General features: G+C 36.6%; 1 protein-coding gene across 1 annotated transcript in view; it reads left to right on the top strand.

The window, feature by feature from the left end:
• Positions 1 to 24403, top strand: part of SEMA3C (semaphorin 3C) — a 176396-nt gene that overhangs the window by 115251 nt on the left and 36742 nt on the right. Inside the window, exons 11-12 of the mRNA XM_060632331.3 lie at positions 447 to 591; positions 9789 to 10011. Of these exons, the coding sequence (XP_060488314.1) occupies positions 447 to 591; positions 9789 to 10011 (368 nt within the window). The remainder of the gene's footprint in view (positions 1 to 446; positions 592 to 9788; positions 10012 to 24403) is intronic.

Below are 24403 nucleotides of genomic sequence, written 5' to 3'. Positions count from 1 at the left end.
AAATAATCTTAAGACAAAGAAATACAGTTTTCTCTTAATGAGATTTATTTCTTTCAGTTAAATTATGATAGATTTTATTGACAGTGACTTAGAATTCAAATTCATATTTTTGAATAAATCATGAATTTATTTTTTGTTGTTAAGATAAACTAGTTAGAAACTCTTTGACTTGTCCTATATTTTGGAAACATTGAGAACTCTTCTATAACTTATTATTGTCTACTGCCTCCATGAAATGGATTAAATGTTTTAATGCTTTATGTACCAATGGCTTATTTCAAAATAGGAGAGAAGATCTTTTAGCTTTACAGTGTGTACTGTAATGTTCAACTTTTCCATGATGAATTATCAACTCGTCATCACAAACCTTGCCATCTGTTTTTTTAAATTGTATTTAGAAGTTAAAAAAAATAAGAAAATGGATCTCTTTCTGTTTCTTTTTTTAGCTCAGTTTTTAAAGGATCAGCAGTGTGTGTGTATCATTTATCTGATATACAGACTGTGTTTAATGGGCCTTTTGCCCATAAAGAAGGGCCCAATCATCAGCTGATCTCCTATCAGGGTAGAATTCCGTATCCTCGCCCTGGAACTGTAAGTATCTAGGAAAATTTCTTTGTTATTTTGCTTTTTAAAAAACATATATATATAACTTACCATGATATGATATCATGTTGATGTTTATTAAATATAATCGAAGGGAGCCTGGGTGGCTCAGTCAGTTGAGCGTCTGACTTCAGCTCAGGTCATGATCCCACAGTTCATGGGTTCAAGCACTGCATTGGGCTCTGTGCTGACAGCTCAGAGCCTGGAGCCTGCTTCAGATTCTTTGTCTCCTCTCTCTCTGCCCCTCTCCAGCTCATGCTCTGTCTCTGTCTCTCAAAAATAAATACACATTAAAAAAAAAAAAATATATATATATATATGTATATATACACATACGTATATATATTGCATTGATATACATATATATGCAATATATATATATATTTACTGACTTACTGATTCACTTATTGTAATTTTTCAGGTTATGGGTTCTCAGATTTGGTATTTTACAAATATGGTATAGTATAGCACTCTCCACAAATTTTTCTAAGTGCTATTGCTAATAAAATCTCTTTTAGATTTGAAGGCAACTGGATATGTTAGACATGGCAGAGATATTTTCCTAATTTTATTGTCATAAAGCCATAGTTTGGAAATTATTAACATTTTGGCGGCATCCTGAAAGAATTTTAATGCTTTTCACACAGCCCTTCCTAATATTAAGGAATGTTACCTATCTTAATAAAGGAATAACCATATGAGAATTAAGTTACAGATAAATCATACGTAGATCTTTCCATTGTAAGGGATATATTTAAAAATTATGTTGTATATTTCTCAAAGAAAGAAATAGTATGTATAAATAAACACGATGAAAGTGATATTCTAGTTCAGTAAAATATTTGTAAACTCTACAGTTTTGAGGTATACAGGTATATCCATGTTTTGTAATACCAGAAGTATTAAGGAGTACGTTGAAAACTAACCTTTCCAGCTACAGACAGTGCACTGACCAATTGGAATTGAACTTTTTCCAGCACTACAACGATCACAGTCCTACTATTTATTTTTCGTTTGGCGCATTATAATGCTTTATTGAATTCTAGAATATTGATTAGTTTTTGTTTCTATAAAATGTCACATGGTACACTGAGAGGAAACAAGAGGAATATGATTTTCAATGGACTTTCATAGGGAATATAATTTTCTTATATTTTCAGTTTCATAATATGGTTATAATTATAAAATAGGGTGGATGTGAGTAGAGAAGAATGATTTTATGGAAAATAATCAAAAGATGGTTGTTAGAATATTATTTTCTTAAAATGTTTCTTTTTCCTTTTTCCTTAGTTATGAAGTTCCCTCTGCCAATATGCTTTTAGATATTCATCCCACATAACTATTTGTTAATTGATAATTTATTTTTTGTGTTATTCTTAGAGTTTATTTGAAATGTATTATTCAGTCCTTTATTTTTCCATCATCTTAAATGTGTGGTTTATAGGAATAATTAACTTTTATTTATTTATTTTTTTTTAATTTTTTTTTAACGTTTTATTTATTTTTGAGACAGAGAGAGACAGAGCATGAACGGGGGAGGGGCAGAGAGAGAGGGAGACACAGAATCGGAAGCAGGCTCCAGGCTCTGAGCCATCAGCCCAGAGCCCGACGCGGGGCTCGAACTCACGGACCGCGAGATCGTGACCTGAGCGGAAGTCGGCCGCTTAACCGACTGAGCCACCGAGGTGCCCCAGGAATAATTAACTTTTAATTAAAAGATTATCATCATTGCTCCTTACCTGTGAAACAATTAAATTTTGAAGAGCCACACTTAATCATGGCTGGGGATGAAGTCCTATTATACAATTCACAATCTATCCCCTTTTAAATGATCTCTCTTTGATGCCCATAGCTCAACAGAAAGTGGAAAAAGTACTTAATGATTTTGTATAACACAAGGAAAATATCAACAGATGTATCAATCTCAGGGTATCTCAACTTGAGGTGGGTTGGGTAAGGAGCAGAGATTATACAACAGAAGGGGGAGCTGAACCACTTTCAAATTCCATTATAACTCATGGCTCTCATTATTTCATTCAGTGCCCTTCATTCATTTCCAGGGGACTCACTGATAACCTATTCAGAGATAAATGTTAGTTTTGAGGATTACTTGCTATTTGAAGTTGACCAAGTCGTTCCTTCATCTTAATACAGAAAATTAACGGGAGGTTGTGATAGAATATGCTTCCATTAATTATTCTTTTTTGCAACACACATGTGGGATTAGTCAAGGAACGGGTGGTTTGTGAACTCAAAAAATTCTACTTTCCTCCAAGTATATCCTTAAGAGACATTTCTCAGATAAACCAATAAGATTGATAAAAGAGAGCCATGCTAATTGAATCAGGTCTGAGGCCCCAGAGCCTCAGTGAGTTTGGGTCGGAGCTACTCTATATCCAGTTTACAGAACATATTGCGTACACCTTGCCTTGTCTCAAGTAGGGATTCCCAGTAGTAACTTGAGATTAGCATGGTGAGAGTAGTTACAGTATGGAAATTGATGACTATTACAAGTGAGGGTTTTGTTTTGCTTTTCCTAAAGAAAAGCCACCTCTGTTCCCAACCCTTGTCAGACTTCACCGGAATGGCAGCTCAAAAGGACTCTCAGGAATCATAGTGAAAAAACCATTCATGTTGAATAGCGATTATTCTACATAAAATGTGGGAATAGATAAACCCCTTTTATTGAAACAAAGTAAGCCAATGCTAAATTAGAAAATTCTGCTAACAGTCCCACTTTTCACTCTTTCCAAGCTGCTAAGAATAAGCATGTTTTTTCTGTTGTAAAGCAGTGTGGTATAAGCCAGGGCTTAGTAACACACATCTGGAGCTGACTCCGTGAAATAAAGGGAGTAGTCGGTACTTGAGACATATTTCTATAATGTGGTTTCTTACATCTGGTGTTGAGACCGGAGCAGCTCCCTTAAATAAAAAAATTGTCAGATGAGTGATCCTTAGGGAGTAAAAGAGGCAGGGTGGAGGAAGACCTCTGGAACTCCTTCTGGAAAAGCAAACCTCCCAGATTTAGTCCCTCCACCCTTCACTGAACAACACACCATGAAGTCTCAGCTGTGTGACTCAGAGTGGCCAGTGTCTGTCTCTTCCCTGGGCTTCCAGGGTTTAATATCCCACTGATGTAGCCAGAAGACCTACAGCCAAGTGACCCAAAGCATTCCCTCTTCTCTCGGGTTAAAAATGTTGCTTCTGAAGACCTCCCAATGAAGAATCAACTGTCATTGCTGTATTTTATTTTCCTACACAGTAGTTCAGTTGCCAGGTCAACCTCATAAATACATGACTGAATTCTTAAAGAAATGACAGGGGCAGACATTGTATACCCTCATTCTAATGTTCCTTGTAGGTGATTCTTTTAAAGCAGGGTGGATAGCTATGTTAGCAAACTGCCCCAACTAGCAAGCACAAGTCAGTGGGAAGAATCCTGCCAATTGTGTCATAATGTTTTTCCATAAGTGATTCAAGTTTGTGGAAGAAACAAGACACCTTTGGTATGTTGCAAAGGGCAGCCAAAGACTGCAGATTCTCTCTGTGGCTGAGCTAACATATTACATTATTCTGTTGCAACGTGTATAAAGCTTCTGTAGAAAATTGTTTTTGCTTATGCTATCGTGTTAAGCAGAACCTAATAAAAGTGTTCTGTTTTAATATCTGTTTATAAGTGGACCAGAACCATCTGCTTTAATCATTGTGCTTTACAGGTCTGGTACCTGGTGCAGCAAAAGAACACAGAAACTTCATGACCCACCTAGTTAGTGTTGGCAAGAAAAAAGAACTTTATTGCTGGCACTTGTGTTGATTCCATGCATCTTTTCATGGTTCTTACATTAGAAATATTTCTATTCTTCAAGGATGTTTAAAACACTGTGAAGAAAGTTTACAATAAAATATATAAGGCATATAGACATGAAAAATTCATTATATGTTGTTTCATATCATTATTCAAGACACATGAATAAAATAGACAATAAATATTATTGAAGTCCAGAGGACAGAAAGACTGCCATGGGATAGCCTTCTCTAGAGAAGGCATATAAACAATAAGAGACTGAACTGGCCCTGAAGGCAGTTGGATTTGGATAATTTAGGTTAGGAAGGAAGGATGTTTCAGCTTACATTATAAGGCAAAGATAGAAATTAATAAGTCCTTCTAGAAGCTCTGTATGAGCTAATAGGACAGGAGCAGAGCAGTCTTGTCAGCAATCGAGGATAAATGCAAATAGGATGAGGACCAACTGGTGCATAAAAGTACAAGTCTTCAACTATGTAATTCTTTAGGCTTCAAATAAAGGGTCTAGACTACCAAGGGTTTCAGCAAGGGGATCACTTTCTCTCAGAATACAAGTTTCAGAGATCAATGCCAGAAACTAACCCAGATTCTGGAATGCCAAATGTCCATGTATTTATCCATATATCACTCATCTTTCAAGTGTTAGGTCAAGTTCCTCTTGACCATGTCAGTCTCTCCTTCTCTGACTAGTTTTGCCTTTATTTTCCAGTCTTTAATCTCAACTCCTACCGCCTTCTTCTACTTTGTGCTCTATGACCCAGCAGTGCCTCAGGAATTACAGTTCCTTAAATATTCCAACATTTTTATCCTATCTTTAAACCTTTCACCAACCCTGAAACCCTTAAGTTCTCTACTATTCTGAATTCATTTAAAATATATTTGCTCTTAAACATATATGACAACTGATCACAAACCAACATTTGTTATTTATTTTGTCTTAAATTATTATTATATGACTTAATTGTTATTTTGCTTTGAATATACCCATCTTCCTTACTAGAATACTTCTTTCTAGAAGATAATGGTAGCTTCTTATTCTTATGTCTCCTACTGGGCACATCGAAATGCTTTTTGACTAAAAGGTGAATAAAATTAGTCGGTTAAGTGTTGGACTCTTGATTTTGGCTCAGGTCATGATCTCCCAGTTCATGAGATTGAGCCCCGTGTCGGGCTCCATGCTTATAGTGCAGAACCTGCTTGGGATTCCCTCTCTCCCTCTCCGTTTATGCCCCTCCCCCCCCCAATTAAAAATTTAAAGAATGTGTTCAAAGAATGGAGATATTCTATTCAATATATTAATATTGAAAACTAGGATCATGGGTGTGCTTTGTGAGGAGCATCAGAGGATGGAAGACATCAAGAATACCTAAAAATAGGAAACAAATTAGGTGAGGATGACAATTGCTGATACGTCCTTAACATGGCATTGTTATTGTTCCCAGCATTTCACCCAGCACTTTAGTAATCAAAATACTTAAAATGTCTTTACTCAAAAAAGGAGTGCCTGTCACTGCTTGATAAACAGAATGCTAGAACTGGAGAAAAACAACTTGAGGTTTAACCCAAACTACTTAATGAAAATTTGCAGAGCTAAATCAGCTTTCTAAAGAGGGGGACACCAGCCTCATTTGTGGACAGAGGCTTTGTTTTATGGTAGTACATGGATGTTATATTTATCTTGAGATTTTAGTACATATGCTTTCTCATATCACAAAGCAAGGGATAAGTTAGTTGCATCTTATTTGTATTTGGTAATGTTACACTGAGCAAACTTGCAAGTCCAGATACAGAACCTGCAAAGGGTCATCCATTTTTGTTCTTGTCACCATTGTTCTCACTCACCCTGTGTCTTATCTGTAAAGTTTGTGCCACGAATCAATGAAAAAAAATAATTATTGTCAAAAAGAATTCTTTGGTAATTTCGAAAATAAAAGCCTACCAGGAAACACTTGTTTCTAAGCAAGAAGTTCATTGTGACTATAAAACAAAAGTCCCAGATAGGGGACATTTGAATGAATATAAAATAACTGATTAGAGTTGTGAGTTGATTTATTTGGGTTACTACAGTTTTGAGCACCTGAAACATAATTTTAACCGAATTTCAATTAAATAAGGCCAAGAAACCAGACACTTATAATTTAATCACCTTATCACACATGAAAATTGTTAACTGGAAATTATATAAATTGCTCAGTAATATATGCTAACTTTGGATCTTTCTGGAACCTACAAATGAGAATGTTTGCAAATATTTAAAGAGACATCTCAGCTTAGCAAACCATAATTAGTGGTGTTTTATGAGGAACTGGAATTATTTGAATTGCCCGTGCATTTGGTCTTTCCATTTTTTCATTCAGTGAGCAATGTATTTCCCTTTTTCCACTTTGTGTGTGGAATGAGGGTAGAAAACACCCATAATTCTACACTTTTCAGAAGTATGGAACATATGCATCAGTTTAGAATACCCTCAAATGAAATTCTTTGTCCTCATTTGGTCTTTTTTGTGGGCAATTTATAAACATGTATATTTAAATATAATGCTTTTTCCTAAAAGGAAAGCACATGAGCCCCAGATGAAAGTCTACTTAATGGGATTATGAACGGGGAGGCTTAGTTTTATTATTTGTCTCATTATCTCTCCTTACTGAAGTCAATTAATTGCTCCTTGTGCCTTTCTATAAAAAAAGAGCTATATTTACTGGTCCTGTAAAAAGTTCTAGTAACGTTAACTGATCAAAGTGAGTCAAAAAATTGCATTCAGTATGATAGAGTCTAAATGAGTGAGGCAACATTATAATTTGCTGAGAGTTATTTGCAAATGTGAGTCTGCCCAAGGATGCTGGTCCAGAGGCACTAACATTGTGGGAAAGTTGTTGCAAGGGTTTAACCTAGAGATCACCATGTTTTGGGGGACCCCTAAAGTTATTTTTTCTCTTTTTATATTGAATTAACATTAAAATTTTGGCAGATTTCACATAAAATTCCACATTTCTATCTTCTGTTGAAATCTGGCCACACCAGGATGTATTCCTGCATAGGAGCAATCAGCTAGAAATGAGTGTTCATTGCCACTCTTGAAAAGGTATAACTTGGGGCACCTGGGTGGCTCAGTCAGTTAAGCCTCTGACTTCAGCTCAGGTCATGATCTCACAGTCTGTGAGTTCGAGCCCCGCGTCGAGCTCTGTGCTGACAGCTCAGAGCCTGGAACCCATTTCAGATTCTGTGTCTCCCCCTCTCTGTGCCCCTCCCCTGCTCATGCTCTGTTTCTCTCTGTCCCAAAAATAAATAAAAACATTAAATAAAAAAAATTAAAAAAAAAGAAAAGGTATAACTTTCCAGTATGTTACTGACCCATTCCATCCTACTGTTTGCCATAGATTTGCTATTGATCAGAAAGTTTGCTTTGTTGATTTCTTTTTACCTTGTACCTCTCTAAAGGGGATAAATGAAAACTAGAAAAGAAATGGTCTTTTTCAAGAAAATATGACTAAATATTTTTTTGTTTCTAAAAGTAGAAATATTGACAGGTATTTATTTAATAGGGTTACACAAATAATGTTTGTATGTGTTAAAGATTATACCAACAGCTTTGCTTGTATAACTTAACACTTGGATCCTATTAGTGGATAAGTTTGAGTTCCAAGCTTCAGAAGCTCCCAGCCTGCCCCTGAGCTTGGCCTCAGATACCCTATAAATGGAATCTTCTCCCCAGAAGCCCTTGTCATGCGCTCTTTCCAGAACTGCTAAAGCTGTCCAGCAGTCCCTTTTCAGTTATTATTGCTGTCTAGCTGCCTCTTTGACCTTGATGCTCTGAATCTTTCCTCTCCTGGCCAGAACTGAAGCTCTTGTTTCATACAGCCCCTGCACCAAAATTGAATGCCAGATGTAATAGAGTAATTCTCTCAATAAACTGCTCTTTGTTGAATATCTACTCTTTATCAGCTGTGTTGTAGCTCTGAGAGTGAAACGATGAACAAAATATACCCAGTTCAGGTCAATACATACCTTACATTCCAGAGGGAGAAACAAACAATAGACATACAAACAACAAATATATAATATACAGTTAGGTAAGTAGAGCTGTGAAGAAAAATAAAGCTGGTTAAGGAGATAGAAAGTAGAGATGGAGATGGGGAACTATTTTTATATGTGTTACCTTTAAAGAAGTAACTTTTGAACTGAGAACTGAATGAGGTTCAGAATGGAGTTATAGGGAGAAGAGCGTTCCAAATGGGTATAGCCAGTGTCAAAGTTCTGGAGTGGGAGCGTGCTTGAGACTGAAGAAGAGCAAGAGGTACTTTGGGAATGGTAGATGAAAGCCAGACATATAGGAGCTTAGAGACCATGCTAAGGGATGGGAATTTTATTCAAAGATTAATGGAAGTCGTAGCAATCTTTTCTAGAAGGGAATTATCAGTTCTCATTTTCCACATCCAATCCAAGTTCTGACTTCAGAGATCCCTCTTTGGGGAGGAAAGAACCATATGGAATAAAACTCTTGTATTGAATTCAATTCTGATTGAATCTGATAATGATAACCAGTTTTAGCCAGTGATAGTACTAGATTATATCCACAAGTGTGCCCCCCCACCCCTAACAACACTGTCACTGGCAAGAATAGGAATAGAAAAGTGACAGATGGGAAGCGTAAAAAGTTATATATAAAATGGCATCAACTTCTCTCCAAAAACAAACGGAGTAGGATAAGTGGACTTAGCCTTGTTCAGGTGGTCAAATTGTACACTTTTTTAATTCATTTGCTATAGATAGTTGTATATATAGCCATGTTGTTTTCTCCTCAATGAGTAGCAAATATGATGGTTCATCTTACGGTTTTTTGACTTTACAATGATGCAGAAACAATACAAGTTCAGCAGAAGCTGTAATTTGAATACTTAATTTTGATCTTTTCCCAGGCTAGTGATTTCTCCTCTCTGGATGCTGGGTAGGGCAGCGAGCGGCAACCCCCAGTCTTGTGATCACAAAGGTCAACAACCCATACACTTACAGCCATTCTGTGTTTCACTCTTAGCTCAGTCAAAAAATTACATGAGCTATTCAACACTTTAGTATAAACAAGCTTTGTGTTACTTGATTGTCTCTAATTGCAGGGCAATATATGTGTTCTGAGCACGTTTAAGGTGAGCTCAGCTAAGCTATGATGTTTGGCAGGTTAAGTGTATCAAATACATTTTTAAATTACAGTATTTTCAATTTATGATGGGTTTGTCAGAATTTAAACCCATAATTGTAAGTCAAAGAGGATCTGTGCTTACAACAACTTGAGCTTCTAAATATTTTGAAAAGTGGAGGTCTTTTGGTTATTACTAAAAGGAAGTAACTATTTACTAATTTGGTTCTTTTTAAAATATTTTATTAGTGCCCAGGAGGAGCATTTACGCCCAATATGCGGACCACTAAGGAGTTCCCAGATGACGTTGTCACTTTTATTCGGAACCATCCTCTCATGTACAATTCTATCTACCCAATCCACAGAAGACCTCTGATTGTTCGTATAGGTACTGACTATAAGTACACAAAGATAGCTGTGGATCGAGTGAATGCTGCTGATGGTAGATACCACGTCCTGTTTCTCGGAACAGGTAAGTATTTGAGCTCAAACTATACTTTAATGTGTAGTCAAAGAGCATAATAGGTCAGGACCATAATATTGGAATCAGAGAGACTCCAATGGTATTTCTGTCTGATTCTCACTGAGGTATTTAATGTCTCAATGCCTGTTACCACATCTGTAAAATGGAGTTAATAAAACAAATTACTGTATAGGCTTATTATGAGTAACTAGTGGAATAATATATGTAAAGCACCTAGAAGAGTCCCTGGCACATATTATAGTGAAATATAATAATTATGAGCTGAATGAAAGTATGGGAAGACTTTTAAGCATGGGTTAGTGTTTCTCTCAACTGAACCAAATTCTGCAACTTTAAAAAAAATTTTTTTTAATTTATTTATTTCGAGAGAGAGAGAGAGCACAACTGGAGGAGGAGAAGAAAGAGAGAGAGAGAGAGAGAGAGAGAGAGAGAGAGTCCCAAGCAGGCTCCACACTACCAGTGCAGAGCCCATTAGGGGACTCGAACCCATGAACTGCAAGATCACAACCTGGGCCAAAGTCAGATGCTTAACCAGCAGAGCCACCCAGGCACCCCTGCAACTTTTTAATAAATACACAGAGTCATTTTCCAGTGATAATGATAATGGTAGATGGTTCTAGATAACATTTAAAAGTGAATTTAATAACAAATATAGTTTTTTTAAATGGTAGTATTTTAATATGTATTTTAATGGTAGTATTTTAATACATTCACAATTGTAGTTTGTCAATTTACTTTAATAGACTAGTTGAGTGAAAAATACTCTTGTTTGTAGACCTACACGAATGTGGAATGGCTGACCTTGTAGCAGGAGTTCTCAAAATGTGGTCCGCAGACCAACAAAATCAGTATAACCCAAGAACTTGTTAGAAATACAGTTTCAGGCTCTAGTCCAAGAACTCTAGGGATAAGACCCAGCGTCTGTGTTTTAACAAGCCCTCCAGGTAACTTGATATACACTAAAGTTTGAGAACCACTACTCTAGAGAAAAAAACTAGTTTGACAGGCAGTAATTAACATCTTTCAAACATTCCTGACTACCTTGCAGGAAGTGATGAAATCTCTTTACCTATAATATCAGAGCTACTTCATGAAATTAGGTAATTTCTCTACTAGTTTCAGAAATAGATCTAAAATGTGTCTGTAAACCTGATTTATAAGATGTGCTGTGGTGCAGGGGTGCCTGGGTAGCTCAGTCTGTTAAGTACACAACTGCTGATTTTAGCTCAGGTCATGACTCACGGTTTGTCAATTTAAGCCCTGTGTCAGACTCTGTGCTGACAGCATGGAGTCTGCTTGGGATTCTCTGTCTCTCCCTTTCTCTCTGCCCCTCCTCTGCTCTCTTTCTCTCTCTTTCTCAAAAATAAATAACTAAACATTTTTTTTTAAAAACAGATATGCAGTTGTGCAATATGTATTCTGAGCTTTCAGGCTTCAATCAGTTTAAGATGTGGATATTTTTTCCTAGCTAAATAATACTTTCAAAGTGTGCCTTTCTTATGAAGTTCTTACTTTGTTCTTACACTTAAAACCCAGATCTGAATCTTTTAGTCTCATGTAATTTCAGTTTGTATTGGTCTGAGGGCAAGAATCTGCTGACATGTACTATTTGGCATCCTGCTTCACACCTGGACATATCTGTGTTTTTACTGATCCTCGCTTTGCTTGCCCTGAGAAATAATCCTTCCTTCCCAGATGAATCATTCTTCAGTGTTCTCAATTTTATCCTTTCCTGCTATCTCCAGGACCTTTCTTTATCACTTATTTTCTTATTCGCTTTATTTGTTCATTTCATTCTCTACTATATCTTTGGCTTGGAAACCTTACACCAGGATACAAAACTAGACAACACCTCCACCTGTTGCCATCCCTGCTGTTCTGCCAATTGTGTCAAGGTGTTCAGTGTCCTCATAAGAAAATCCAATGACCTTAAACCAATGAAGTGCTTCCCTTTTCTCTTCGCGTCACGTGGTATTGCAGAATCTCTCTTTACCTGCTGCTTCGGCCACAAGTAATATACCTCCCTTCTTTCCCTGGCAGTTCTGTTTCCTTCATTAGCCTAGCTTCCTCCGGCTGGTGAGCATAGGTATTCCCGAAGGCTCTGTCCACAGTCCTCTTCTTTTTACATATTCTTTGGCCATCTCATTTATTCATGTGCTTTTAATTTTCCATTATGTACAAACAAATCCCAAATGTATATCTCTAGTCATTGCCATTTCCAGAGCTCAATATTTGCATTTACATCTTTTTAAAAAAATTTTTTAATGTTTTATTTATTTTTGAGACAGAGAGAGAAAGAGCATTAATGGGGGAGGGTCAGAGAGAGAGGAAGACACAGAATCTGAAGCAGGCTCCAGGCTCTGAGCTGTCAGCACAGAGCCCGACGTGGGGCTCGAACTCACAGACCGTGAGATCATGACCTGAGCCGAAGTCGGACACTTAACCGACTGAGCCACCCAGGCACCCCATCTTATTTTTTTTTTTTTTGTATTTTATTTTATTATTTTTTTTAATTTTTTTTAAAGTATTTAATTCCAGTTAGTTAACATGCAGTGTTAAAGTTTCAGGTGTACAATATAGGGATTCAGCACCTCCATTCATCACCCTGTGCTCATCACAACAAGTACACTCATTAAGCCCCATCACCTATTTCACCCATCCCCTCGCTCACCTCCCCTCTGGTAACCATAAGATTGTTTTCTATAATTAAAATTCTGTTTCTTGCTTTGACTCTGTCTCTAGTTTTCTTTGCTTTTTTTGTTTTGTTTCTTAAAGTCCACATATGAGTGAAGTCATATGGTATTCATCTTTCTCGGTCTGACTTATTTTGTTTAGCATTATACTCTCTAGCTCCACATTGTTGCAAATAGCAAAGTGTCATTCTTTTTTATAGCTGAGTAATATTCCATCGTGTGTGTGTGTGTGTGTGTGTGTGTGTGTGTGTGTGTGTATGCAAATACATTCATCACTTGATAGACACTTGGGCTGCTTCCATATCTTGGCTATTGCAAATAATGCTGCTATAAACATAGGGGTGCATGTATCCTTTTGAATTAGTGTTTTTGTATTCTTTAGGTAAATATCCTGTAGTGCAGTTGCTGGTTCATAGGGTAGTTCTATTTTCAAATTTTTGAGGAAACTCCACACCGTTTTCTGCCAGTTTACATTCTCACCAATAGTGCATCACATGTTCCTTTATTTCCACATCCCCACCAACACCTGTGTTGTTGATTTACATCTTACTTTTAGAGAACACAGATTGTGTAACTCCTTAACATTTCAAACATCATGCTTCAAACTCAACTTACCCACTTCTAAGACTCTCAAACTCTCAGACTCTTAATCAAGTCTCCCATATTTGTATTCTTACCACACATTCCTTTCAAGGTTCTGTTTGTCCTTGATATGTAATCTCTCTAGGCATATCACAGTGGTAAGCTCAATAAATATTTGTCAAGATGAATTGAATATCATGACTAAATACATTGCTACTCATATAATGAAGTGAATTCATAACTATTTGCAAAAGTTATTCTTCATTTGCATATAAGCTGTGTTCTCCAAAGATGTAACCTCCATGTGGAGGACTTTGAAGAGTTGCTTTTAGCCTTGGCTCAATCATCTAACATGGAGTTTGCATTTAAAAAAAAATTCCTTGAGTGAAGTGGTAAATTTTAGAGTCCTTCTTCTCCCTAATATCTTATATCACTCATAAAAAATGTTTTCTTTTTTTTTTTCTTTTGGAACTTGTGTTAAAAGTGGACTCTGATGTCACAGTTGGGTTGTTTTCTCATGAAAGTCTGCATAAAATATGTAGATTTAATGGATGGAATTTTCAAGTCTTTATAAACTGTGTAGCAGTCTATTCAGATAGAAGGCAGTAAAAAACATACTTTTGCACAAATTCTTTGGCTTTCCTTACTACATAAGTATCTGGCACTTTTACATAGACTTTTTATGTTGGTATTTAAACATTTGTGTCATTTTGAAAAACAGTGTTTAGGGATATGATTTTAATTGTACTGAGACGCTTCCCTAATGATTCCTTACAAAGCCACATGAGTCTCTGAAAGACTCTCCTCCAACAGGAGAGTACATGCTATGATAGTACCTCTGCCGACAGCATCTTTCTGAAGAGATGATAACTCACTTAACCATTGGATCTTGTCCCCATGGTCCAATCAATCTGCACTGTAATTTAGAAGCAGTGATTCCAATTTACCTGAAACTCTAACAGCCAGTATATTGGTATAGAAATATTTGTTGCCCAGGTAGTTTTTGGATCGCTGGCAAAACTTCTTCAAAAGAGTCCTCAGTGCTTGTGTGCTACTAAAAGTGAACAGAATAACCTTTTCTGAAATGGAACTTGGGAGAATTACAGGTCACTGCTCCCAAGGATTTCTTACCTTGTGTATCTAAATATCTTAGGAAGGAGATAAGATGTCATGGTGTTGCCAACTCCCTAATTACCGGAGAGCTTTTCAGCAGTTATAAGTAAATAATAATATTGCAAATACTGCCAGAGGCAAGCTTCTCTCGTGGCTTCCTTTTCTCTTTACCGTTATGGAAAATTCAGAGGAATTCAATGAAGACATTAGCTGTCAAAGAAGATGCCATTAAAAAAAAAAAAAAAAAAAAAAAAAAACTTAAAACTTACATGACAGTTAACTGGAATGAAAATAGGATATTATGTAACTGTATTCACTTTGAATATTGTGAATGATTTTGTAACTCCCAGAATCTCCATGGTAGTTATGTGGGTCCAATGCCTGGTAAGAGTTACAATTAGCCCCTTATAGTGTACTATACTGGCTGAGTTTGAGAGGCTGATAATCTTACTCTCCACTCGCCTGGAACTACTTCATTATATTTTGTGTATTGTCAGATTCAAAGACAGACAGACAGATAGATAAAATAATAACTGAAAGAAAGAGAGGGAGGGAGGCAAAAAGAGAAGGAAGGAAGGAAGGAAGGAAGGAAGGAAGGAAGGAAGGGGAGGGGAGGAGGGAAAGAGGGAGGGAGGAAGGAAGGGAGGGAGGGAGGGGAGGAGGGAGGGAGGGACAGAGGGAGGAAGGAAGGGAGGGAGGAAGGAAGGGAGGGAGGAAGGGAGGGGAGGAGGGAGAGAGGGAGGGAGGAAGGGAGGGAGGGAGGAAGGGAGGGAGGGAGGGGAAGGGAGAAAGAAAGAAAGAAAGAAAGAAAGAAAGAAAGAAAGAAAGAATTTGAGCTTTGTCTACTCATATTTTATTTCTTACAGTTTGCATTGTCAATGTCTAGTCTAGGGTTCAGCAAACTACAACCTAGACCAAATCTGACCCACTGCATGTATGGTGCATAAGCTAAGAATGTCGTTTTACATTTTTAAATGTTTGAAACAAAATAAGAAGAATATTTCATGAGCACTGAAAATGACAAAATTTGTAGATTACCACGTACATGAATAAAGTTTTATTAGAATACGGCCACAGTTATTCCTTTACATTTTGTCTGTGGCTGCTTTTGTGCTACAATGGCAGAGTTGAGTAGTTGCCACAGAGACTGTTTAGCTCACAGAGCCTAAAATATTTGTTATTTGGCCTTTTAGAGAACAAGTTTGCTGACCTTGTTTTGTCTGATAGTTGGATAATTTAAGAAAAATTAAGACTTCTTAAAGGAGCTATTTTCTAATATGTAGATATAATACAGGAATTCATAATGTTGCCCAAAATAAATATTTCTCCTTTTATCTTGAGTAAAAAATATTCTGCTGTTCTATTAAAACTTAAACTAGAAACTAAGTTTCCTTTTGTTCCCATTCATTCCTGCTGCTACTCCTCTAAAAAAGATCTCATGTTGAAAAAAATGTATCTTAAAATCACGTTTTGTTTTATTTGGTGGTATTTGTTGGTGTTTTGTAGCATCTTTGTTTTGTTGTGGTTTGTTGTTTTGTTTTGTTTTGTTTTGTGCTGTGTATTAGTTCTTAGAATTAGTGATGTGGGTATTTTTATGATCTTTACCCGCTCCCCCCCACCCCCCCACCTTTTTCTTAATCTTTAAGAAAGGCTGTAAAACAGCCGGCAAGGGCTCTTATAGGATTAACATTTCTATTTTAACTTTGCCACCTACTGCTTACATCCAGGCCATTTGTTCAAAGCTGACTATATTGCACAAGTGAAGACATTTTTGCCTGTTTTCTTTTTGGAGTTATGAAAATATCTAAATGTCTGGGTCAAGTTCAGATACATTCGATCAAATTTATATTTTTAGCACTATATATGAATCAGAATGACATGTGATTTCTGATGAAAGCACGATAGTTTCTTGTGAATGGATGTTAGTAGTTTAGGATGATTTAATGCCATTATGATTTTTAAATGTAAGGTCGATACATGTGGTGTTCTGCCAAAATTCTTATATACTGTGTACTGTTTCATGCTTCTTATTAGCTTCCGTTTCACTGGATGAGTACTAAGTTGGAATGTTGGCTCCCACAAGTCCTTTGAAAGCGTGGAGTTTTGAAGTGCATGCCACATATGTGACTAAAGTCTTAATACGTTTGCCTTGCAGCATTACAGGATAACTACCTTCATAGGAATGAACCGGTTTTGGCAGTCCTGTCTCTTGGAATGGCACACTTAATGAACCACAGAGCCAGACATTTTGATTTTTAAAGAACTCCCTAAAATACTCCATGTAAAATTTGATAGCTAGAGCTGTGCTTTTGAGCTCAGAAATGACTCCCATCAGTTGGAAGCTGGGCACGAATGTCACTCTGAGGATAATGTCTAGACTTCCCCTTTGCTTAGGAGTGAGGAACAAATCCCTTTATAAGTCACTGGATTTTAATAACATTGTGGTTCACTGCTTTCCAAAGCAGAACCTGGAAACTTCTGAGAATTTACCAAGGATTCTACTGGGATTTTCACAGCAGGAAAAACTAATGGAACACAGTGGAATGATGGCTGAATTGACAGGAGAAGATGATAAATCGCGGTGTGATGATTGCTTGATCATGTAGAAGAGTAGCAAAAAGGGAATATGTAAAGAGAGGGAGGAAGAAAAGGAAGGTAGCCCATACAGTGATTGCTAATCCAGAAATAAATGTTCTCATTTAAATGATGCCTCCAAAAGACAGCTTCTTGAAAACATATATGGCTAATTGCTGAAAAACTTTTATTGCAAATAGCAGAATTTTTTTTTCTTCAAGACACTCTTCAAGATATATTTTTTTAAGACAGCATACAATCTCACATAGTGATTATATAAATCACTTATAGTGTTCTTAACTTGCCTGAATAACCCATTTATTTATTTAGTGTTCCACTTATTATGCAAATAAGTATACTTTTTTCTGAAATCTTTTATTACTATTATAATGATGCTAATTAAATTTATTCATAATGCATACCTTTTGTTTAGAATCTCATCCAACCCTTATCACTACTCTGTGAGAAAATGTGAGAATGCAGATGCCATGGGGGGCAAGGATATTTGTCTGATTTATTCCCTGTTGTATCTTCAGTACTTAGAATAGTGCATCACTCAAAGTTGCCCCTCAGTAGATATAAATGAATGAATGAATGAGCTGTACTTATCCTCCATCATGTTTGGATGGAAGCTCAGGTGAGTTAACATCACATAGATATTTGGTATATTGATACAACTAAAGTATAAACTCTTGCTGGCTGATTTCATATCCTGAGCATTTATTCTCTTCAAGTTACTACCTCGTTTACCAACACCATTTTATATTATTTTTGTTTTACTTATGAAGTTCAGGTAATTTAACTTATTCTTTCTCATTTTACAATGAATTTAATATTTCATCCACAAATGTCAAGATGATACTATTCATGAGCTGACATGTAGCATTAGCATCAGCATTGTTTTGTTTGAGCACTTCACTCACTTTTGCCTACCCACATATTGTCACCGAGTCTTACATGTGAATAAGACACATCTTAAAAGGTGACAGAAGACTTAGAACAGACCGGAATTGTGTGTGAATTAACTCAGCTGGAATTTAAACTGTGAATCTGAATCACTTCTTGGCCTTTTGGCTAAGATCAAGCGTAAACTGTGAATCTGATATCTTTTTATGTAAGTAACCATATATTTAAGAATGAAGGAGGTTATATTTTGGGGGGGGAGGAGAGGTTGCAAAAATGGAGTAGGTCTTCACCTTAATTTTTGATGTATCACTAAAATCTTTGCTCATTTCAGTTTTTTTAAGTGGGGCTTATATCTGTCTTCAGTATGTCTTACATACTCACCAAAACACATGTAGATCTCTTTGGCATGCTTCTGTTACTTAATTAAAATGGGTTGTGCATACTCAATTGATATATTTGGAGAATTTCAGAATATCACGCATGGAGACAGTGTCTCTCAGCAGGAAAGATGCTGATGGTTTGCTCTGTAACATTGACTCTTTTACCATTTAGTCACTGATGTTTTCCTAGGTGACTTGAAAACCACTACAGCCAAATCTCATCCCTGTGTGTTGCCTTCATTTAACTCTTTACTCATATATGAATGTAAGTCCATTTTCTAGCCTAAAAACGATCTAAAATCTTTCATCTGTGTGTTAAGAAGAGATAACCACACTACGTTTTTGTTTTTGATGTGCTGCCAAGTTTCTGTGAGGCAGCTTTAGCAGCTTTTGTCCCTGGGAGAAGAATTCACAGCCTTATACTCAGCATGGCCAGGCCTTCTCTATGTGATTACCCAAAGGAGGTCTATAGCTAGCTCTTAGTTGTGGGGTGGTTTCTGTAGAAAGTCAGACTTTAAAGTTGTTGTTGTTGTTGTTGTTTATTGAACAACAAGTTCAAATTTTGTAGAAAATGGAAGGAAGTGTTTCATTTTAGAATATGAAGTATAGTGTAAATTGGAACAAAAAGATGTGAAACTTGATTTTCTGAGGTGAATCTGTGGTATTAAAGTCATATATGTTTTACTTAGTTGTATGCTTATTTTTCTCTTTCACTGATGTGTCAGGTAGACTAATAGCCCCCCAAAGGTTACATCGTAGTATCTGGAGTGTGTGCATATGTTACCTTATGTGGCAGAAGAGACTTTGCAGATAGGATTAATGTTTCAGACCTTGAGATGAAGAGATTTTCCTGAATTGTTTGGGTGTACTCCATCTAATCACATGACTTCACAAAAGTAGAGGACCTTTCCTGGCTATCATTAGGGGGGGGGAGATATGACAAAGGAAGACATGTTAGAGAGATGTGATCCTGCTGGCCTTGAAGGGGGAGGAAGGGGGTCCATGTGCCAAGGAATTTGGATGAGCCCTAGAAGCTGAAAATGCAGCTTCTGCATTTTCCATTTTCAGTGGATTATCCTTAGACTATCCAGAGAGGCATGCAATTTTCCTGACACCTTGATGTTAGCCCAGTGAGACCCATGTTAGACTTCTTGTCTAAGGTAATAAATATATTGTTGTTTTAAGATCAGAATTGGTGCTAATTAGTTATAGCAGCAACAGGAAACTACTATAACTTGGTTTTGAATTCTAGCTTTGTTGAAAGACTACAATAAAACTATTTGAGGGGCCCCTGGGTTTCTCAGTCTGTTGAGTGTCCCACTCTTCTTGATTTCAGCTCAGGTCATGATCTCAGGGTTGTGGGATTGAGCCCCACATTGGGCTCCACGCTGAGCATGGAGCCTGCTTATGCTTCTCTCTCTCACCCCCTGCCCCTCTCCCCAATTCACTCTCTCAAATAAATAAATAAATAAATAAAATCTATTTGATGTTTCCCTTAAGAATTCCTGAAATAAAAATAATCAATCTGATGTTTTAAAACTCTGTCCAAGCCTTTGCTGATTAATGCAAAATGATAATATGTTTTGTTCTATAGCTCCTTTTCAACCAGTACAGAACAACATAGTAATACATCACAAGGATATTATTTATTCACTCATTAGAATTTATTGAGTCTATTGCATGCCAAGGCTTATGATATATAAGGAAACATAGCAATAACACTTACCTTGAAGGAGCCCGTGGCCAGTGGAGGAGACAATTCAATCCAATTCAGTAAATATTTTTGGACACCTATTATGTGGCAGGCACTCTCACAGGTGCTTGTTATGTACCAGTGAACCAAAGAGGCTAAGATCTCTGCCCTTGTGGAGCTTACATTCTACTGGAAATAAAATTAACCACAATAAACAAATTATATAACCTGTTTAAAGTTGGTCATTGCTATGAAACACACACACACACACACACACACACACACACACACACACACACACCTACCTGGGGAAAGGAGATTCGTGGTCCAAGTTTGTCTCATTGAGAGGTTAGAGTTGAGTAAAGACTTGAAAAAATAAGAGAATTAGCCAAAGGAACATCTAGGGAAAGAGCACTGTAAACTCTTCATAGACAGTATTGTGTTAAGATCTATAATGTAAGGATCTGTAGAGTTCAGGAAGGAAGTGGCTGCCTGATACAAGCCTGATACATTTGAGAAAGTTTTCTATTGCTGCATATCAAATCATCACAAGATTACTGGCTTAAAACTACACACGTTTGTTATTTCAGTTTTTGTAGATGAATCCTTAGCTGGACTCTCTGCTCAAGGTCTCACAAAGCTGCAAAGTGTAAGCCAGGCTGCATCACTTTCTGGAGTTCAAGGTGTCTTCCCAACTCACATGAGGTTTGAAAAAATTAAGTTCTTTAATTTTGATACAGAAATGAGGCCACACTGCCACATGGATCTTTTTATCGGTCATTCAAGTCATGGTTATTTGCTGCTTCAAACTTAACAGAGTTTCTGCCTTCATTTGGCCAAAATGGGGTTCCATATACTGTGGCATAGTCATGGAATTGGCATGCTATCAACTTAGCATTATTCTGTCAGTTAGAAGCAAGTCACGCATTCCACCTGTACTCCGCGGGAGAGGATACACAAAGGCATGACTCCTCAGAGGTCACCTTGGAGTGGTTCAGCCACTGTCTATATACATTTTAGGTAGATCACTTCGGCAATGATGTGGAGCATACATTACAGGCAGAAAAAGAAAGCCAGTTAGGAGACTTTTGTTTAGTATAGGAAAGAAAGGATGAGAGCCTAAATTAAGACAGATGTCAGAAGTTGGAAGTTGAGAGGGATTACTGGGTTCAAGAGATATTTTGGAAGAGGTAAGGACTTTATGATAACAAATTGATTTGGGAAAGGTGGAAGGGTGAACACTGTGTTTAGAATGTTTTGTAGATTTGTAGCTTGGCAATAGGTGGAAAGAAGTCTCACTCACTGTTCAAGGGAATATAGAGTCAGCAAGCAGATTTGGAGAGTAATGAATTCCTTTTTGAATGGCACACATACACTTTCCTATGACCTGGTTATGTATCAGAGACTGAGTTTATCACCTAAAATACATTATCTTAACAGAATCTCGTAGTGATCCTATGAGTTAGAATCAGTATCCTCATTTTGCAGTTGTGTAAACTGAAGCTTTGAGAGGTTAAATGGCTTTCTTAGGGTGTGAAGCTATTAGGAGCAGTAATTAAATTCAAAAACATGCTTGCTCCACATTGAGTTAAACATTTGGGGGACCATCCAGATGAATAAGTCAGAGAGTGTTGTTGTAGATACACTTCAGCAGAAAGGGCTGTGCTAGAGATATAGATACGGGAGTCAATAGTGATGTAGGTGTTAGCTGAATCCATGACAATCCTTGAGGCCACCCTAGGAGACGGTGCAGATAAAAATTTAACTCTGGGGTGCTCATTGAAGGGTACGAAAATAAAGAATATTTACCAAAGAAATGGAGAAGGAGCAATTATGAAAGTAACAGAAGAGGAGGAAGTAACATCATGGTCTCCTGGATCAAAGACAGCAACAGGTGGGAAAGAAGCAGTGGTCAAGAGCATCAGATGTGGCACAGCTGTGTCTGAGTGACCTTGTAATATGCTCCTTTCCTCATTACCCTGTCTCCTTTTGTACCAGCAAGATTTGAGAGGGGGATTGCCATTCCAGTGAAAAGAATGAGATGTGAACAGGAGGAAGTAGGAGGTCAACAAGGGCAAGTAAATGCTAGGTTGAGAGATGACCAAATAAAGAAGGGAAAGCTCTTCTCTGTACCCAAGCACCCAGAAACATAGGTAGATGCTCCGGGCCATGGAGCATCCAATATACACTTTAAACTCTGACAACGAATACCCGACAGCCTATCTTATGATAAAAATGGTGCAGGAAAACAAGTTAATTAGTGACCATAAAATTTATGAATCGCAGATGAGTGATTCTTTCCCTGGATGTTGGAAGGTTAAATAGAAAGAGTTGGCCCCAGTTTTGAATCTTTGCAAATTTAGTTGTTGCATACTGTGTGGGATTAGTTACACCCTACAGAGAATGTACACCTGCATTATTCAAAGTAAGTTTATTTATTTTAAATTAAATTGAAATAATTATTCATTATATAATGCAATGATGATACTAAAATATGATCTATATGTTTTAGTAGTTTACAACACCCTAAAACATTAATTTTAGTGATTTCTGAGGCCCTATTTGAGCGCTCTTTAGTTGTATCACTAGGAAACTGTAATAATGCATATGTGGATGGATTATCACATAGTCTCATGCTAAATTAATTTTTTTCTAATCCTCACAGAGAAAATTAGCTTCTAGAACCAGAACAAACAAGCACATTATGTTGTAAACTATTACAAAATTTATAAATTTCATTATTTCTTATAGAATTGCTGATTTAATAAAATTGTTGGCATTAAGATTTCTCGTTCAACTTTTCTCCAGAAGACTACTTTTTAATTAACTTATCTAAATAAAAAACTCTTGAGTTTTTACACAGCAGTAATGGATATAAGTACGTGTGTGCTTACCTGTGATATTCTAGATCTGTATATGGCAACGTGAAATGGCAAATTAAAATTTCCAGAGATCTTCATCATAATGGCCAATTCTAATTTTGGTTGGGATTTTTCCAAAACCTTGTTAAATATAGACCAGCTTGTTAGAATAAGTATAATAAGTTATCCTTGGATGAATTCTAGACTAAGAATTAGAGAACATAACTTTGACTTCAGAGGACATAGGTTTAAATCCTGCCCTCTATTACTTGTCAGTATTATGACCTTTGCAAATTATGTAACACCTCTAAGCTTTACTTTCTTAGTTATACCTACTTTATGAACTTATTTCGAAGATTGAATGAGATGTTATGTGTAAAACCCTGAATGTACTCCCTAGATGTTAGTAAGTATTCAGCAGGTACATGTATACTTGTACCTACATAATATATATTTATTAAAAATCAATCATATATATCTAAAAATATAAATACATATAAGTATGTATGTACATACATAAATATTCTGAATTCTTATCATGAATCCTGATACTGCTATTCTACTCACTAGGCATAGCAGTGAACAAAATACACAAATGCCTCTTGTTTTATCGAGTAAATATCCTTGTGGGAGGAAACAGGAAATCAGTAATGTCTGTATAATTATTTTCAGTATTACTTAAATTTGTGTACCCTATATTAGAAAAAGAGGAGAGAGAAACTGCAGATGTTGGGTGAATCGGCTGGCAGTGTAGGGGGCATTTATTTCTTTTGTCTGGAAATAATAGATAAAAAAAAAACATTGATATATAAGAATAGTAAATAATGTTATGTAACAAAGAGTGGGAATAAAGAAGGAAAATTTCAGACCACAGAGAGTAAAATTGGTTATATTCTCCATAGACTTTACAAGGAAGGTTCACATAGGCTCTCTCCTTTGATCGTGCACAGCCTTGTCAGGTGTGTAAGGTCTGTCCACATTTTACAGAGAAAGTTTATCCCAATTGGAAGTGTAAAACCAGAATGGAAACAGTGAATATAGAGGACACTATTGTAGGTTAGAGGATGTAGGTGTATTTTCTTTTTCAGGAGTGGTGTAGGAACCGCCATTAACTAGGCTGTTAAGAACAATGTTTACCTACTGGTGAGATCTAACTGCGAAAAGAACCATCAGAGAGCATAGTGGCTCAGAGAGACTCAGTGGTCAGCCTGGAGGGAACAGCGCTAATTGGTTGTATCCCTTCCAGTGTAAATGCTATTAGGTGATCTCAGTAGCAGTGTCCTGAATTAGAGTAGCTCAAGTAGGTCTGCTTTTGAATATTTACATTCTACTTTATCATTTTAGTAATAACTGGAACATAATTTCAGTCTGTAGCTTTACTTAACTATAGCTTTTAAATTATTTTTCAATTGCTCAATTTTCACATGCTTATTTTTTAATGAAGTTGATGAATAAAAAAGGAAAAAAGAAAGAACAAGCCATCCTCATTTATATTTCCTATTTGAAACCAAATATATTTTGGCCTTCAGAAGTATTTGAATAGAAAAAGGTGAGGAGGTGCCTGGGTGGCTCAGTCAG

The sequence above is a fragment of the Panthera onca genome, chromosome A2 (genome assembly GCF_046562875.1).
Source record: "Panthera onca isolate mPanOnc1 chromosome A2, mPanOnc1 haplotype 2, whole genome shotgun sequence".
Lineage (NCBI taxonomy): Eukaryota > Metazoa > Chordata > Mammalia > Carnivora > Felidae > Panthera > Panthera onca.
This window is presented reverse-complemented; position numbering and strand designations above follow the sequence as displayed.